A 19,530-nucleotide genomic window follows, 5' to 3' on the forward strand; every position below is an offset into this window, starting at 1 on the left:
TTGGCTACAGGCAAATAGTGGTTAGTTTAAGTTTTTCTCCCTAGCCACAGTACAGCCTGTCACTAGAAAAGGAATCTTAGCCTCCCTCCCCTCTTTCTTCTTTTAACTGTGATCAGTTGCCTGAGCCATCATCTCAGCTGCTCAGTGACCCAAGAGATAAAGTGAATGGGAATTCCGCCTCCTGTACCAGAGCCTATGCTGGACCTTGCCAGAGCAGAGAGACTCTGCAAACAGATAACTGCAGGGTTCAGCTTCCATGGCTGTTCTACCTCTCAACCTGAGTTCTCTCCTGTTTGTATTTCTAGTTACTCTCTCTTTTATCTTAACCCATGTCTTACATGGCATATTCCAGCTACTTTCCTATAAAGAAATGGAAGTTTACCAAAGTCATTCTTTCAGGAAAGAACTCGTACTTCGTAGGCAGGTGACTCTGAATCATTGCACTGGGCAACTGGGCCAGAGTTTTAGATGCAGTACTTGTACTGACAGTATCGTACAATGCAGTCCTCTTATACAGCCTTTTAACACTGAACTCCAATAAAACTATTGCTTTAAAGCCTGTATATCCCCACATGGGTTTTTCCCTTCCTATGCTTAAGAATCTAGCACTCTGGATGGCCTGTTTATCTTTAGTAAATCATATGACATCACCACGACAACTGTCAACTGAATGGTGTTTTCCATGATCGGGCATGTACCTCCATGTGTCAGAGGGGCTCCCTGAGTGCCAGTGCTTGGGAGAAGGATGGCAGACATCGGCTGTCAAGCCTGCAGCTAAATGCGTACAGGTCTTCCTAGTGTCTCTCTTCTGTACAGCACCTCACCCACCCCTGGCCCTTGACTAGACTTGTTGGAGGTTTAGCTGCACTTATTAAAACTTGTAAGAAATTTCTGATTTTTTTCCTATTGCATACCACTCTCCACCTCTGCCCTGTTTCTAGGTCTCTCCAGCTGACTACCAGCCCTTCCTTTCCTCAGTTCTTCTCCCTCTCCTACTATTCCTTATTCTTTGCAATGCTGAAGAAATGCTGGCCCATGCTGAGCAAACACTACCACTGTGCTCTGCTCTGCCCAGTGAGCAGGTCTTCAGAGGTTCATGGCTCCTTAAAGGGCTCTCTGCGGGACTCAGGCAGCTCCAGCTGGCTTTCCATGCTGAGGGAGGAATGTGCCACAGTCTCACGTCTAAGTGAGAGCCTTCTCCTTTAAAGCTGTCATTGTACTGATATCTCACTTGTACTGTTGTTTTCTTTCATTTTATGTGACTTCATGAATCTATACTGTTTTTCTTTCTTTACTACAATTTTAGGGAGATCTATGCATTCGATTGTGATTGTTTAAGGATTCTTGGCTTTGTGCATTTGTGTGTGTATATGTTTTCCTGTCTCCACCTTCCCAGCTTTGGAGTTACAAGTGTTCTGTATCTAGTTTTATAAATAGCACCTGTAAGTGGGTACTAGGGATCAACTCCAGGTTCTTACAGGCCTATGCAGCATGCACTTTACAGACCAAGTTACTACTTCCCAAACCCCTAATTTGGGCCTTTATAAAAAAATTTAGGTCAACGGAGGGATTGGGACACCAATGCAGCCACAAAACCTTAGACCCAATTTGTCCCGCATACAAAATGTTCAGATGGAGCAGAATTTGAGGGACAAGCTAATCAATGACTGCCCAAACTGAGACCCATGCCATGAGAGGCAGCTACCCCTGACAAATGATATTCTGCTATACTTGCAGACAGCAGCCTAGCATAACTGTCATCAGAGAAGTTCACCCAGCAACTGATGGGAACAGTTGCAGAGACCCACAGCCAAACATTAGGCGGAGCTTGGGGACTCCTGTGGACAAGGGAAAGGAGGGATTGAAGGAGCCAGAGAGGTCAAAGACACCACAAGAAAACCTACAAAATTAACTATAAGGACCCACAGAGACTGAACCAGGAAACAGGGAGCACATGTGTGGGACATCCGTAGGCCCCCTGCACATATCTAACAGAGGCACAGCTGGTCTTCATGTGGGGCCTCTAACAGCAGGAGCAGGGGCTGTCTCTGACTCTGTTACCTGCCTCTGGACCCCTTTCCCCTGAGTTGCCTTGTAGAAACAGAAGAAGATGTGCCGAGGCCAGGGGTGGGTGATATCCTTGGGAGGCCTCCCCTTTTCTGAGGAGAGAAGGAAGACTGGAAGATGGGGGAAGGGGAAGTGAGAGGGAGGACTTAGGAAGAGAGGAGGGAGGGGGAGTTTTGATAGTGATGTAAATTAATTAATAAATAAATTAATTAAAAAGACAACTTAGGTAACATAGCTAAGAAATTAAACATTGTAGCATATTTCATTATTATCCTTCCACTTTAGCAGCTCCACAAGTGGTCTGAACATTGAAGCCCTGTCACAGAAGGAAGGGCCAGAGCAGTACAAAGGCCTTTGCAAAGCCTCCTTCCAAGGCCAGCACTTAAGTTCAAAAGACAAGCTGTGCAGTTGCACAGGACCGGGCAGGTTTCTGATGGCTAGCCCACACTAAAGCTCCAGAATCCGCACCAAGCTTTAAAGTCAATGATCCTCAGTATGCTTTTTATATCCACAAACCAATGCTCACCAGCTGCTCATGTTTAAGCATTTTAGTCTCCCTATAATTTGACACCTACTTACCTTGGCATGGTAGCTTTCTAAGACACCTGCAACGTCCTCTGCTGAAGGTGACTTCAAGGCTAACAACTCCTCCTCCAACATGTGCAACTGAGAGGAAAGAAAACAAGACATGGAGCTCTGAGAAGCACAGGAAGCTTTGATCCCCCTTAGGACTCTTATCTTATAACCTGTGCTCTCTCCACATAACCCTGAAAGAAACCTGACTGCTGTTACATGCAGATATTACCACATAGCAAATCTACCTCTCAAGGACGGACAAGACAGAAAGGAAGGAGCCCTGTGCTGTGAGACAAGCTTGTCATTTCCTCCTGCAGAACTGAAACAGGACAAGTGACAAGTCTTTGAAAGATCCTATGCATACATTTCATAATAAATTAACCTTAAGTAGAATGTCAGACAACTTGTGGGGGCTGTGGTAGTTTGAGAAGGAAGGTGCCCCATAGACTCATAGATTTGAATGCTCAGGACGCAGGGAGTGGCAGTATTAGGAGGAATGGCCTTGTTGGAGGAAGTGTGTCACTGAGGGTGGGCTTTGAGGTTTCAAATGCTGAAGCCAGGCCCAATGTTTTACTTTCCTCCTGCTGCCTGCTAATGTTGAGCTCTTGACTCCTTCTCCAGCACCATGTCTGCCTGCACACTGCCGTGCTTCCTGCCATTAATAATAATGGGCTAAATCTTTGAACGTACAAGCCAGCTGCAATTAAATGTTTTCCTTTATAACAGCTGCTGTGGTCATGGTGTCTCTTCACAGCAACAGAAACCCTTACTAAGACAGAGCACACACAGTACCATCACACAGCCCACAGCCATCTCTGTCTAATCTGCACACATGATTTTGTAGCCAAAGGGGACTTTCTACTGCTTCCAAAACACAACCAATATTTTCCTAACCAAGTGGGAAATTTACTCTTGTCCCATTTGAAATGCCCCTTCTAGCAACACTCACCTTAAGGTCAAACTGCAACCTGTAGGAAAACCTCTAGCTCTTTCTAATATGTAATCTTCTGTTCCAATACCAAGCCTTTAGTATAGTTTTGTACACACCCAACTATCTTCTCACACTTTTAACTATGCTAGAGTAGGCAGGTGGTTGTATGCTTTTGTCCCATGTGTAACCTGTCCCCCTGTGCACTTATGTCCGTTCTCTGTATGCCTTGAGAATAGATGCTTACCTGCTGCACGAAATATTCCTGGGCAAATGACAAAGCAACATGCAGGCTGTGAACCAGTTTCCTCCTGACCTTGACTAAATCCCAATAATTATCACTGTCCTTTCAGAGAGGACCATGGAATGATAAGATAGATGCCCACTCAACGTGACCACAGCATGGAGAAGGAAGTAAAATTTCGGCTGGGGTAACCTTCATATATTTTGTAGAGTGTGTATCAGTGTGAGCAATAGGACCAAGATTTACTAAGCACTACTAAATATAAAGTTCATAAAGAGAACGGAGCCAAAAAGTACATTCTTATGCTCTCTAACTATACCAATGACCGTTAGGCAGAGATGGTGTATCAGATCAGAGAATCATACCATGCAACAAAGCCATGGCCAGTGTAGTCTCTGGTATTAGTGCCCTGCACAGAAGAATGCTAGAAATTGGGCAGGTAGACACAATGGTTCACTCTAAACACGCATGCACGCACGTACACTCACACAGCTGTGTTGAAATGTGAATTATTTGGGATATTGGGACATATCTGGAATGTTAGCACTTGGGAGACTGAGACAGGAGAAGCAGAAGTTCAAGCTCAGGCTAGATTACATAGTGAAACTATCCAAACAAATCAACAGTTAAAAATCCAAGGGTTATTACATGTCAATTATTAACCTAACCATATAACATACACTTCCAAATATCATTTTATAACATTCCTTCCTTTGTTCTAGAACATTCTTCCCTCAGGGTTAAAAAAAAAAAAAAAAAAAAAAACCTCATCATTTTAATATACAAATTTTGGTTTTACATACCAGATTTTTTTTAAGTTGAGTACTATTTTGTTGTTAAACCAACACTATTTGTTTAGAACTCTCCTCCAAAGGTACCAGCTCAGGCACCACTATCTACATTTTGCTGGCAGAAACAGAGAGAGAAAGCTTAGGCATTTTGTTAGGCAGGGTGACAGGAGCACACACTAATGTTCTCAACCCTGGAAAGGTGAATGCAAGAGGATCTTAAATTTCAGCTGTCCAAGGAGGAGGAGAAAAGGGAAGGTCAAGGAGTGTGTGAGTGAGTGAGTATGAGTGTGTGTAAGTTGCGTGTGTGTGTGTGTGTGTGTGTGTGTGTGTGTGTGTGTGTGTTAAGTACTTTCTCCAAGGTCCCACAGCGAAAGCAATACGTTTAACATTCACACCCATACCCAACAAAACCCTGTGATCGCAATCACTCTCAGCACACACCCAATTACCTTGTCCGAATCTACAAAGTGTGTGGCAATTTCTGCTCTGTGTACTTCTCTTCCTTTTAGTCTGAATCCAGTCAGTGCAAGGAAGTAACCCAGTTTTCCTTGAAGTCTTGGCAAAAAATATCCTCCACCCACATCAGGAAATAGCCCTGCAATTAAGTATAGCAAAAATAATAAGTCTAACAGAATAATTCTAACAAGATAGTCTCTTGTATTCACTGAGCCATTTCTGTACAGACTGTGAATCTGTACTACAAATATTAGGTTATATGCTATACGATGAACTCAAATCACACAAAAATGTTGTAAATTGTTAACTTATTTTGGAAAATTTTCAAAACCTTTGCATCTTATTGCTCTAGAAGTCAGTAAAGTATGTGACTGTAGAATGCCTTGTATGTTAGGAGTAGATGGCTTAGTCAGGGACTGAGTTTGATCCTAGAACTCAATGTTTTAAACCCAAATGTAGCAGCATCTGAGCGCAACCACAGAGCTGGGCAAGCACACAGCAGAGAGGAACCAGGCCAGCTAGGTGAGCTTGACTGCTGAGCTCCAGGCCAGCTAGGTGAGTTTGACTGTTGAGTTCCAGGCCAGGGGAGAGACCATGTCTCAAAACAAAAGGTGGATGGTACTTAAAAACAACACCCAATGCAACTGACAAAAGGTTTGCTTTCCAAACAGTATGCACAGAACTGTTCTGTTGTTAACTTGAGAGAGAATGTTACAGAGTAACCCAGATTGGCCTTGAATTTGTGATCTCTTTCCTCAGCCAGAACCTCCCTAGTACTGGGATTAGAGGTATGGGTTACCATGCTCAGGAAGTGTGATATTTTAAAACACGAATCCTGATCAGTCTTATTTTACATTTCTTATTTTTTTCCAGTGACTGCATTTTCTCTTAGAGTAAAACATCCATCTTAATCAGGTCATAAATGTCCAAACACTTTTTAGTTACATCTCTTATGATCACCCTCTAAACCCCAGTTGCTTTTGTCTCTTCACCTGCCCAACACTCACCTACTTACAGGATCCTCAGTGGCATTCTGAACACAGGAAGAGTCTCCTACCCTAAAACATTCCCTTATCCTACAAGGCATGGACCCAGGCCTCGACACACAGTGAGCCCTTCTTTTCACCTCACTGTTTCTACTTGGCTTGATCTCAAAGTTCTACAGAGACAATGCAGACTACGCAGTGACTATTAAGATGTCCACCTATGGTTATTTTCCTTGACTTCTGTGGCTTAAAACAACAACAACAAAACCTATGTGCTGTTTAATCTGTTACTGACAGAATTGGAGCCCAAGTCTGTATGTTGAAGCCTTAGCCCACAATGTAACTGCATTACATACAGACTGAGCTTTAGGTATGTCAGACTGCAAGGGGGATGCCCTAACCCAACAGAACTATCCTTACAGGAAGATATACACACACAGAGGCCATTTGAAGATGTGGCAAGGAGGTGGCCATCTAAAAGCTAAGGGAAGAGAATCAGGGGAAACCAAGCTTACTAACACCTTGATCTTGGCTTTATGCCTTTAGAAATGCGAGAATCAATGTGCATTTTAAGCCAATCAGCCTACGGTTTTGTCCAAGAGGCTCATGTTGACAAACAGTCTCAAAGCCAGTTGTACCTTTCCCCTCCAATACCAAACTCTAGATCTGTCTTCTATACAGTCACATGGCTAGTAAGCATCTCTGCACAGCAAAGCCACAAAGCTTTGGACTCACATCCCTTCAACTACAATGTTTCTTTTCTGATCAGCCTCCACTCCAAAGCACACATGTAACAGTTTGGTGCTATCCATAGTTACTCCTCAGGCCTCCTGACCAGAGGCTCAAGGTAGAGCTCATCAGTACAGTGTGAGGAAAGGGTCTGAGCCTAGGCGATGGATACCAAGAACTAAGTAGAAAGTCAGAGAGGCCTGAGAATATGGGGCCCACCAACAAGATGAAGAGCAAGAGTTTGTACACTGGGAGGCACAAAGGAAGATCTTGCCTCTGTACAAGGAAATAATTAACAGTAGCTTAAAGTACTGTCCTCATCCTACATTAAAACAAAACCAACCAAACCCAAAACATCTAACAAGACCAAAGGGTTTCCGAGCAACTGCATTCATCCTAGAAGAAAGTATAAGAACATCTGTAAGAACTGAAAACCTTAAATACCAGGAGTGATGGTGCACTTTGAATGCCAGCCATCAAGAAGTACAGGTAGGCAGATCTCTGTAAACTCAAGGCCAGACAGGACTAGTCGGGGCTACATAGTACCAACAAAAAGAAAGGGGTGGAGCCGAACAAGCTAGCGAGGGAGGGGGGAAAACTCCAAAACAATAAAAACCTTTCAGAAGTATGCAACACCTAACAAAACAAAAGCTGCATTTAAGATAAAAAAAAAAAAAAATTATTAGCGTCTTAGTATCTTAGTTAGGGACTATTGCTATGATAAAACCATGGCCAAAGTAACTTGGGAAGGAAGGAGTTTGTTTGGCTTATACTTCCACAGCCATAGTCCATCACTGAAGAAAATTAGGGCAGGTACTCAAACAGGGCAGCAACCTGGAGGCAGGAGCCTATGCAGAGGCCACAGAGGGTATTGCTGACTGGCTTCATCTCCATGGCCTGCTCAGCCTGCTCTGTTATAGAACCCAGGGCCGTCCAGTCACTACAGATTTGCTTACAGCCCCATCTTATGGTGGCATTTTCTTAGCTGGGGATTCTTCCTCTCAGGGAACATTAGCTTGTCTCAGGTTGACAGAAAACTCATAAAACTAGGCAGCACACCAGCCATCCAGTGGTGCGCACATTTAGTCCCTGCACTTGTGGGACAGTCTAGTCCACAAAGACCCTATTTCAAAGAGAAAAACAACAACAACAACAACAAAAAACTAGACATGTAATATGGCATAAAAATGCAATGCATAGTGAAACTAAATCAATTGAAACTGACATAAATGTAAGAATTTGATCATATGTTCAAAAAGTATAGAGACAGAGAACTTACAGTTTTAGCAACTCAAATCACATTTACATAGATTAATGCATACACTGAAAAATATTTAGAAATGATAAGAGCAGATTAGACTTTGCAGAAAGGAGAAAGTTTAAAATGCAGAAATGGAAACTAAATTAAAATAATTTAAAATGAACAAACAGCAGGGCTTAATGCACAGGTCTATACTTGTAGCTAAGGCGGAGGCAGGCACAGAAGGATCACAGGTTCAAAGGCTGTGCAGGCCTTTGGATGGGTGCCTGAGTCACTTATAATACCCTGTCCCGAAGTTTATATAAAGAAATAAAGGCATAAGCCCACACACCTATAGGCACCTGAATTTTAACAAAGTCATCAAAAATACACACTGGAGAAAAAATAGCATCTTCAACAAATGGTGCTGGCCAAACTGGGCGTCGGCTTGTAATGAAATGCAGATAGATCCCTATCGCTCTGCACAAAACTCAGGTCCAAACAGATCAAGAATATCAACAGAAAACCACATACTCTGAATCTGATACAAGAGAAAGTGGGAAATAGCCTTGGACTCCTTGGCAATGGAAAGCACTTTCTGAACAGGACACTGATAACAGAGGCTCTAAGATCAACAATTAATAAATGAGACCTCATTAGATTGAAAAGTTTCTATACAGCGAAGTATCAGCCTACAAAATGGGTGAAAATCATTAGTAATTGGTATATCTGATAGAGGGTCAGTACTAGAAGATATAAAGAACTAAAAACAAAAACAAGCCAATCTAAACATTAGCAAAACAAATAACCCAATTTTAAAAGTAAGGTGCAGAATTAAGCATAGAGTTCTTCAAAAACGAAACACAAATGGCTGAGAAGCATGTAAAGAAATGCTCAACATCCTTAGTCATTAGAAAATATAAATTACACAGAGAGGCCAAACCCAGCTGTGGGCACCTTTTCAGCCTGCGGTGTCTCCAGAGCCACCGGAGAAGCCACAGCTGCCCTGCATGAGGTACAGCAGAAAGGTCTGGAACCAAGTAAAGGCTTCCAACCCTGACCTAAAGTTGTGGGAGATTGGCAAGATTATTGGCGGCATGTGGCGAGATCTCACTGATGAAGAGAAGCAAGAATGTTTAAATGAATGCGAAGCAGAAAAGGTGGAGTACAATGAGCCTATGAAGGCCTCTCACAGCTCCCCTGCACGCCTTGTGTGTATTAATGCAAAAAGCCAGGCAGATGCTGCATTAGAGGAAGAAAGTGGACAGAGACAGTCTTGCATGGAGAAAGGAGAGCCTGATATGAGCGTCAGCCTGCTGAGGAGCCAGATGATTATGACCATGGCTTTTCAACGAAGCGTACAGCCACCGCCTGTTTCCAGAGAAACCACCGCCTCGTCAGTGAGCTCCTCCATGAGAGTATAGCTAGAATGCAGTACCTCAAGTGACAGGGCCAGTCCCTAATGGTGCATCAGTGGAAACTAGAAGCTGACCTTCTTCAGATAGAGGAGCAACACCAGGAAAAGAAGAGGAAATTCCTGGAAACAAGGAAGTTAAAAGGTTGTGCGGTCTGAAGGTAGAAGTAGACATGGAGAAATGTGCAGCTGACATTTCACAGGTGGAAGAACAGGCCTGAAAAGGGCAGGAGGAGAGGGAGGAGGAGGCAGCGGAGCAAGCTGAGCGCAGTCAGGACAAGAACAAGTGGTGAACAAAGCAGAGGAAAAGAAAGATGAGGAGAACATCCCGATGGAGACAGACAGACACACCCTGAAGAAACATCAGAGGGGCAGCAGAACGGTGAAGAAGGCAGGAGGGGTTGACAGCATGGAGGTGGAAGGGACCGGTGACAGTAACGCTGTGCAGAGAGCAACAGTGCAACAGTAGGGGAGCCATCCACAGACCCATGCCAGAAGATGAGAATAAGGAATAAATATTGCCTTGTTTTATGTGTCCTAAAACTTTTTTAAATGAAAAAAAAAATGTTTTCTTGGTTTGAATGGTGAAAAACATTAAATATAAATTAAAACTACTTTGAGATTTCATCTTACACCTATCAGAATGACCAAGATCAATGAAATAAATGATAGTTCATACCGGCAAGGATATGGGGAAAGGGGCATACTTCATCATTGATGGTGAAGGTGCAAACTTGTACAGCCACTATATAAATCAATGTGGCGGTTCCTTAGTATGACAGAAATCAATACGTGAAGATTGAGGTAAACCACTCTTGGGCATAACAGCCAAAAGACACCTTATGCTACCACAAAGTCACTTGCTCAACCATGTTCATTTCTGCTCTATTCGTAACAACTATAACTGCAAATACCTATGGATGAACAGATAATGAAAATGTGGTACATTTACACAATGGAGCTAGAAAATAATCATTCTGAGTGAGGTGACCAGAGCCCAAAAGACACATACAATGTTTTCTCTTATACGCAGATGTTAGCTTGCAAGCTTTCGATATCTGGACTGTAATCTGAATGACCACAGAGGCTGGTGCCCAGTAAAGCATAAGGGAGGAGAAGAGGAGCTCCCAAGGAGGAAGTAATGTGCAGAGTGACAGACACTTTGGGACATTCAGCCCTAAATGGGACAGCTTTACCAAACCCCTCTTCCTCGAGGCTCAGGATCTAAAGAAGAGGAGGCAGACTGTGGAGAGCAGAGGCGGAGGATGACTCCAAGACACAACAGGACTAATGCACATATGAACTCAGAGAGCCGAGAGCCACCTGCACAAGACTGGTATTGGTTCAGGCTATATGGGGGTCTCAGCACTGAGATGGGCAAGTGGTCACAACCCTGAAAAAGCTAACTGCACTGAGACCTGCTGGGCAGGAACATCAGCTTTCTTCAGTGGAATGTCACTGGGCATGTCAACCACCACGCAGGGTAGCCCAGGCCTGGGGTACGGGTCACTACCAAATGAACTCAATGGTATTCTTGTGGACTTTTGTTTCATTTTCTTTGCTTTAACTTTTTTTTTCTTTCTTTATTGGTCTTTTACCTGTTTGTTTTGATTTTTGGTTTTATGTTTTTTTGTGTGGAGGGATTATCTATCTTTTGTTTTATTTTCATTTTTGTCTTTTTCTTTTTGAAAGAAAGATTTGTTTTGATTTTTATTTTATGTTTTTGTGCAGAGGGCTTGTTTGTCTATTTTGTTTTTATGCTTTTTTTTCTTTTTGAAGGAAAGAAAGAGAGAGCATAAATTTAAGTGGTAAGGATTCTGGGATCTGGGAGAAGTTGAGGAAGGGGAAAACACAAAATTTTCCTATGGAAAAAACAGTTTCAATTAAAAAATGAAAAACATTATCTACAATATCAAGCAATAGGAAATAGACAGAATTCTAGTAATGTATGTGTCAGACCTTCATACTATAAAACTTTGGATAGAATAAAACTGAAAAATTCACTTACTCACATCTCACCAAGATGCCAATTCCTGGGCTGAAGAGATGCTTCAGTTGGCAAAGTGTTTGCCGTGCAAACATGAGTACCAGAGCTTAGATACCCAGCACCCGTGTCGAGAGTTGGGTGTGGTGGCACATGCCTGCAATCCCAATTTTGAGAAGGTGGACACAGGTTGTTGGTCAGTCTAGTTACATGAGCTAGCTTCAGATTCAATGAAAGACCCATCTCAAAGAATAAGGTAGAGAGCAACAGAGAAGTACACCGAAGCCAGACCTCTCCCCTCCACATGCACAGGCACACAGTATGCATGTGCACACACCCTCCTCACACAAATACACACACATAGAACACACACATGAAGTAAGTCAATTCTGCCTAATTGATAGACTATAGATTTGCCAAATACATTAACAGGAGGCATTTTTGTTGGAACTTACAAACTAAACTTTATACAGAAATACTCATGATCTATGTAACTGAAAAATCTGGGGAGTAGATAAAATTGGGAGGTTATCACTACCTGATTTCAAGAGTTACTATAAGGCAAGAGCAATCAAGACAGCATGACACTTGGTGACCAACATGGGCGGCACAGCCATTTGACAGAGACAAAGGCCATTCAGTGAAGAAACAAGAGCCCTTTCAACAAACCCTACGGGAACAACTCTCTTTTGCACAGAAAATAGTAACATTGATCTATGAAATGCTCAACATGTTACAGATGGAAATGTGAGGAAATTTTCCCTTATCTACAGGGTGCTAATATCTTCAGATAAATATTCTTATATGATATATAATAACTGAGCTAACATAGTGTATCTTTTAAAAAAATTTTTATTGTTGTATCTCACATGGATTCTTTTGGCTCCATATGTACATATCTAAAATATTTAAAATATAGTAAAGGAATGTAATTCAAAAGTAATTACAAAAACTTTCTGGTATTTTTACCTATTCCCGTTTCTGGCATGGCAAAGACAGACCTTTCTGTAGCCACTCGGAATTGCCCATGAACTGAAAGACCAACTCCCTAGGAAAATAAGGGGAAAAAATGCCTTAAAATATGGTAAAAATTAAAAGCATTAACACACAAGTATTACAGAGAAAGTAAGTTTGACATTATCTCTATATTCTATAGCAATTTGTTTCAGCATGTGGGCTGGAAGGAAGCCCTACGCCTCACAGTTTCAGATGAATTTGCTAGACACAATACAGGCATCTCTCATGTGGGAGGTCTGTCTACTCCCACATGGGTCGTTTCTGTCAGCAATCTGTGTTGTGCTCTCATCCTTCTGGGCATTACAGGACACTGACTCTTCCAGGAAGCCAAGAACTGCTTATTATTGGTACTAGTAACCAAAAAAGCATGATTTATTACAAAAAAAAATTTAAAAGAATATTTACTTACCTGTTTCATAAAATAAAATTAGCCACATTATTATTTTCACATGCAGCATTTAATGAGACCAACTATCCGACTCCTCTAAATTGGTTTGAAAGTCTATCTCAGACTTGATGAAGGAGGCTGAAAAGGGCACACATTGAGAACAGCAAATGCTAGGAACAGAAATGCATGTGAAGACCAACTATGGCTGTTATGCTGACTGCTGTCACTGGACCTTTCCTCTAAAACTTCAACATTTCGTACCTTCAATTGACTGTCCAATTAAAAAATTAAGTTTGTAGTACTAAATAATGGGTTTTATGATGACATTTCTTACGAAGATCACTATCTCAATCATATTTACTTCATTCCACCACTGTGCTAGTTAGTCTTAAGTCAACTTGACACAGAAACTAGAGTTATCTGAAAGGAGAAAGGCTCAGTTGGGAAAGCCCCTCCATAAGATCCAGCTGAACAGCATTTTCCTAGTTTGATATTGATGTGCAGGGCCCAGCCTGCTATAGTTGGTGCCATCCCTGAGCTGCTGGTCCTGAATTTTTATAAGGAGACAGGCTGAGTAAGCCACAGGAGCAACAGTATGCAGCACCCCTCCATGGCCTCTACATTAGCTTCTGCCTCCAGCTTCCTGCCCTGTGTGTGCTCCTGTCATGACTTCCTTCAATAATGAGCAGGAATGTGGAAGCATAATTCAAATCCTTTCCCCCCAACTTGCTTTTTGTTGCAGCAACAGAAGCCCTAAGACAACCTCCATCCTCCACCCTCCTTGGTCACCTTTTCCCCTTATCCCCCTTCAGCTTTCATGTCACATACATAAGTGTGTGCATGTGTCTATATGTATACACACACATACATACATACATACATACATATATGCATGCATACAGTACATAGGTACATACATGTACATACATGTAAGCACATACACACACAAATTCCAGTAAACATGTAATTCTGAAATGAAGAAGAGCTAGAAGAAAAGCCTTTGCCTTCTACATGGAATCTATCTACCCCGGGAATCCCCTCCTTTGCCAGCAGTGACTGAACCACGGCCCAACAACAACCGTGGCACTGCCCTGGGGAGCAGAGGGTGTGAGGGCTTAGACAAAGTTCTTACTGAGATATTTAAACTAAAACACAGCTGTGTGGTGATGACAGACAAGTAAGTTTAAAAGCCATCTGAAATTTGAGTTGAAGATCACATCGCAGCTGGGTAACGACTGAAATCAGGGATAGAGTACATCATCCGAGAAGGCCACAGCCAGTACATTTCAGAGAACAAAGAAAGTACTTGGAAGGAATCAGTCTGTGGAAGATGGAAGGACAAAAAGTAGGTAGGGGCAGAGGACCAGGGAGGTTGCTGTGAGATCAGGTCTCTTAGGAACATCAGAAGCTACACCTATGAAGTCTCACCAACATGACTGCTGAAATGTGAACTAACAACATCAATGGACACGCCAACGTGGATGAGGAAGAAACCTCAACCATACACAAGTAACTACAGGCAACTAATAATGAAGAGTAGGAGAAACAGTCTTCCCAGGGAAGAGCACACCAGTCTGGTTACCCAACACCAAATGGAGACATCCCATTGAAGCTGAGTGTTCTCAGGTCTCTTACTTTCTGCACTGTGTTGTTTCCATCTGCTGCAGGAAAAAGCTTCTCTGATGATAGCTGAACAAGGCATTGACATGCAAGCACACCGGAGTACCATTAGGAGTAACTTGATCTCTACATTAGAGCAGAAGTACTTGGTTGTATTCTAAGTCCCTGAGCTATCTAGTTTCAGGTTCGTGGTCACTCGAGCAGTGATGGATATGGGTTTCATCTCATAGAGTGAACCTTAATAAAAATCTGTTATTGATTAATTACTCGCACAAGCTTTGTGCCACCATTGCTCTAGCATATCTTGTAGGCAGGACATTATTGTAGATTAGGACTTCTGGCCCGTTTGATATTTACCTCTCCTGTGAGAACATGCAGAGTTCATTCCTGTACCAAAGATGTTGGAAGATATGAGTGAAGGCTCTATGTAGGCACTGCTCAACATCCTAATCTTCAATTAGTTATGTAGGTGCTGCCTTAAGCAATGGGGCCTTGCTGTCAATTTGTGGAGCGTAGTCTATAGTCTTAGCAACAGCCTGGATTGTTAGGGACCCTTTGGTCAACACCTCAAATAGATGTAACACAATCCCAGTACTGGAAGGTTCCATTTGGTGACAAGATATGGTCAGTTAGGATTCTCACCCCATAATTTGGTGATTTCTTTTAGATTGCCTTCATATATGTATGTATTTTGGGAAATTTCTATTGTATTAGGTTTCCATTCTACCCCTCAAATGCCCTTTAGTTTCACTTGTATTTCCTACCACAACTCCCTCTCTCCCTTCCCCATTCCCACTTGATCCTCTCACTCACACCCCCACATCCATTCATAACTATTTATTTTACTTCCTTTTCCTAATGAGATCTATCCATCCCTACTAGCCCCTTCCTTTATACCTATCCTTTTTAGATTATAGCTTTGGTTATATTAACTTCACAGATAATATCCTCATATAAGTGGATGAAGACATACCATATCTATCTTTCTGTGTCTGGGAGACCTCACTCAGGATGTTTTTTGTTTGTTTTTTCCTAGTTCCATTCATTTGCCTGCAAATTTCGTGGTGTCATTTTTTTAATGGCTGAATGATACTCTATTGTATAAATGTACCACATGCTCTTTATGCATTCTTCTGTTGAGGGAAATCCAGGTTGATTCCAATTTCTAGCTATTTTGAATAATTCAGCAATGACCATGGTTGAGCAAGTGACTCTCTGGTAGGATGAAATATCCTTTGGGTATATGCCTAGGAATGGTATACCCAGATCTTGAGGTAGATCACCTCCCATCTTCCTGAGGAAACATCTCACTGATTTCATAGTGCCTGTACAACTTTGCACTCCTACCATCAATGGAGGGGTGTTCCTCTTGTTCCACATCCTCACCTTCATGAGCTGTCACTTGTGTTTTGATCTTAGCCATCTGACAGATGTAAAATGGAATCTCAAAGTAGTTTTCATTTGCATTTCCTTGGTGGCTAAAAAGTTCAACATTTTTTAATGTAGACACTTAGTGCTAAGAACTTGTCTCTTAGAACAGCCATAAGTTTGGGTACGTTATGTACTCATTCTCTTTCAATTCCAGAAAGTCTTTATTTTTTAATTTCTGTCTTCACCCATTTTTTATTCAGTAGAAAGTTGTTCAGTTTCATTGTTTAGAAGTTTTCTCTTGTTGATATCCAGATGTAATCATGGTGGTCAAATACTGTTCAGGATATTATTTCAATTTTCTTGTATCTGAGACTTGCTTTGTGTCCAAGTATGTGGTGAATTTTGAAGAAAGTTTCATAACGTGCTAAGAAAAAAAGGTATAGTCCTTTGTGTCTTGGTGAAAAGTTGCTTAAGGGGGGGTTTCAAGATGGCGGCGAGCAGTGTGGACCGCGTTTAGAGGCTCCAGTGAACAATTCAGGGAATTGCACAGATTTCTGAGCCAGGAACACCGAGGTCCGAACATCACGGCAGCGGGAGTGCTCCACGGTTCGGAGGGACCAGGGTGCGGAGGACCTGCATGCCCCTGCACACGGGAGGAGCGTGGATTTTCTCTGATCGGAGCGGCAGCAGCAGAGGCAGCAGCACCAGCGGCACCAGCAGTGGTGGCTGAGGTTTGCAGCTCATAGCCTTCCGGTGGAGGCGACTGGTGTGGTGGCTGGTGGGAGTTGCTGCGGAAGAGGGGACTCGGGCAGGATTTGGGTCCCGTTGAAGCCTTCGGATCCAGACTGGACTCGGCGGACAGTTCGGCCCCAGAGTCCTGGGTACTGGCCCAGCCCAGCAAGCAATTCTGCCCGAGGCACTAACTCAGCTTCGACCACAGCTCCCCTGCTGTGGCGCAGGCTTAGTTGAGCACACAGCTCAGCGGCACCTCCCCTGCGGTGACACAGTCTAGGCGGAGCACTTGATTGAACCACAGGCGCTAACTCAGAGCAGCCGCAGTTCTCCTGCTGTGGCGCAGGCTTGGCCAAGCACTCAGTTCCACCCTAGGCACCACCTCAGCTCAGCAGCAGCTCCCCTTCAGTGACACAGTCTGGGCAGAGCACTTGGTTCCACCATTGGCGCTAACTCAGAGCAGCCGCAGTTCTCCTGCTGTGGCGCAGGCTTGGTGGCGTGCTCAGTTCCATCCTAGGCACCACCTCAGCTCAGAGGCAGCTCCCCTACGGTGACACAGTCTGGGCGGAGCACTTGGTTCCACCACTGGCGCTAACTCAGAGCAGCCGCAGTTCTCCTGCTGTGGCGCAGGCTGGACAGAGCTCTCGGTTCCACCAGATCTAAGACTCTGGTTGGACACAGTGTGCAGTTTGAATCCAGAGTTCCTGGCTGAGATTGGTGGTCAGTTCGGGCCCTGAGTCAATAACTGACCACAGCACGCACTTTGGGCCAAAAGGCCCTAGCGGAGCTTGGTGCGTAGTCCCAGCCCAAAAATTCTGGCTGGACCCTGTGCGCATTTTGGGCCCAGAATCCCTAGCTGAGCTCGGCAGACGGTTCAGGCCCTGAGAATCTAGCTGAGTTCAGCTCGTGGTTCAGGCCCAGTGTTCCTGGCTGGACTTGGCAGGGAACACAGAAGGCTGTGGATACCTTGGCCTGAGCCAACGCTCATTCAGAGACCCAGAACAACTGCAGGTTCCACAGCACAGGGGGGCTGAAGATCACTGGCTGTGAGAGACCAGAACAACAGGGCTAACCTCCTAACATCCACACCAGTGAAGCTTTGAGCTCCCAGCCTAGGGAAATCGTGAGAAAATAAGTGAATCTATCGTCAGACACCCTCCATCCAACTCTGGAAGCTACCCAACAAAAACAAAGACGGCAAGATGTCTAAAGGACAACGAAAAAGCATACGCAAAAAAACCCCAAAACAACATGGCGTCTCCAGTTTCCCGCTATCCCAAAGAAAACAACTCAGAGAACTCAAATACAACAGAAATACAAGAAAAAGACCTCAAATCCTTAGTAATGAGGATGATATTGGAGGAAACAAATAAAATTCGTAATCAAATGCAGGAAGACGCAGACAAACAGGTGATAGACATAAAAGAAGCACATAGAGTGGAACTGGAAAAATTGCAGGAAAATGCAAACAACCAGATGAAAGAAATAAATAAAACGGTTCAAGCTCTGAAGACCTATGGCAATGGAAGAAACTCAGGAATATACAAAAAATCAGATGAAAGAAATCAAATAATCAGTTCAAGATCTGAAAATGAAAATGGATTCAATGATAAACACACAGACAGAAGAAAAACGAGAACGGGAGACCTCAGAGAAGAAGGCGAGCAACACAGAGGTGAGCTTTTCTAACAGAATCCAAGAGATGGAAGAACGAATCTCAGGTCTAGAAGATACAATCACAGATATTGAATCAACCATTAAAGAAAATGCCAAATCTGGAAAACTCCTGACACAAAACATCCAAGAAATTAAGGACACCATGAAAAGAAGAAATTTGAGGATAATAGGCATTGAAGAAAGAGAAGACATCAGACTCCAGGCCCAGAAACTATTCTCAATAAAATCATAGAAGAAAATTTCCCCAATCTAAAGAAAGAAATGCCTATATACATACAAGAGGCCTACAGAACACCAAATAGAATTGACCAGAAAAGAAAAACTGCCCGCCACAAAATAATCAAAACACAAAACATGCAGAACAAAGAAAAAATATTAAAAGCTGCAAGGGAAAGGGCCAAATAACATTTAATGGTAAACCTATCAGAATTACACCCGACTTCTCAGCAGAGACCATAAAAGCCAGAAGGGCCTGGACAGAGATCCTGCAAACCCTAAGAGACCACAGATGCCAGGCCAGACTACTTTACCCAGTAAAATTATCAATAACCATTGATGGAGAAAACAAAATATTCCATGACAAAAACAAATTCAAACAGTACCTATCCACAAATCCAGCTTTACAGAAGGTACTAGAAGGAAAACTCCATCCCAAAGGGTCAAGCTACAACCAAAACTACCCAGGAAATAGATAACTATCCCATGACAAAAACACAACTACACAAACACTCGACTGGAAACAACATCAAAATTAAGACTCTTAACAGTCACTGGTCATTAATATCTCTCAACATCAATGGCCTCAATTCTCCAATAAAAAGACACAGACTAACTGAGTGGGTACATAAACAAGATCCAACATTCTTCTGCATCCAAGAAACACATCTTACCCATAATGAAAGGCATTACCTCAGGGTAAAAGGTTGGAAAAAAATATTCCAAGCAAATGGTCACAAGAAGCAAGCAGGTGTAGCCATTTTAGTATCGAACAAAATAGACTTTCAACCAAAATTAATCAAAAGGGATGAGGAAGGACACTTCATACTCATCAAAGGTAAAGTCAACCAAGATGACATCACAATTCTGAACATCTATGCTCCCAATACAAGGGCACCCACATATGTAAAAGATCTCCTAAAAAAGCTTAAACCACACATTGATCCCCACACAATAATAGTGGGAGACTTCAACACCCCACTCTCACTGAAGGATAAGTCATTGAAACAGAAACTAAGCCGAGAAATAACATCATTAACCAATGCCATGGGTCAAATGGATCTAACAGATATCTACAGAACCTTTCACCCAAA

General features: G+C 42.8%; 1 protein-coding gene and 1 pseudogene across 3 annotated transcripts in view; one reads left to right on the plus strand and one right to left on the minus strand.

The window, feature by feature from the left end:
• Hibch (3-hydroxyisobutyryl-CoA hydrolase) overlaps nucleotides 1-19,530 on the minus strand; it is a 66,717-nt gene that overhangs the window by 15,470 nt on the left and 31,717 nt on the right. For all 3 annotated transcript variants that reach the window (XM_051153784.1, XM_051153783.1, XM_051153785.1), the window contains exons 7-9: nucleotides 12,385-12,463; nucleotides 5,056-5,201; nucleotides 2,647-2,733 (exon numbers count right to left, since the gene is read on the minus strand). In XM_051153784.1, coding sequence (XP_051009741.1) covers nucleotides 2,647-2,733; nucleotides 5,056-5,201; nucleotides 12,385-12,463 — 312 coding nt within the window. The remainder of the gene's footprint in view (nucleotides 1-2,646; nucleotides 2,734-5,055; nucleotides 5,202-12,384; nucleotides 12,464-19,530) is intronic.
• Nucleotides 7,506-9,946, plus strand: LOC127196646 (SWI/SNF-related matrix-associated actin-dependent regulator of chromatin subfamily E member 1-like; annotated as a pseudogene).

Source organism: Acomys russatus, chromosome 12 (genome assembly GCF_903995435.1).
Source record: "Acomys russatus chromosome 12, mAcoRus1.1, whole genome shotgun sequence".
In the NCBI taxonomy this organism is placed as follows: Eukaryota; Metazoa; Chordata; class Mammalia; order Rodentia; family Muridae; genus Acomys; species Acomys russatus.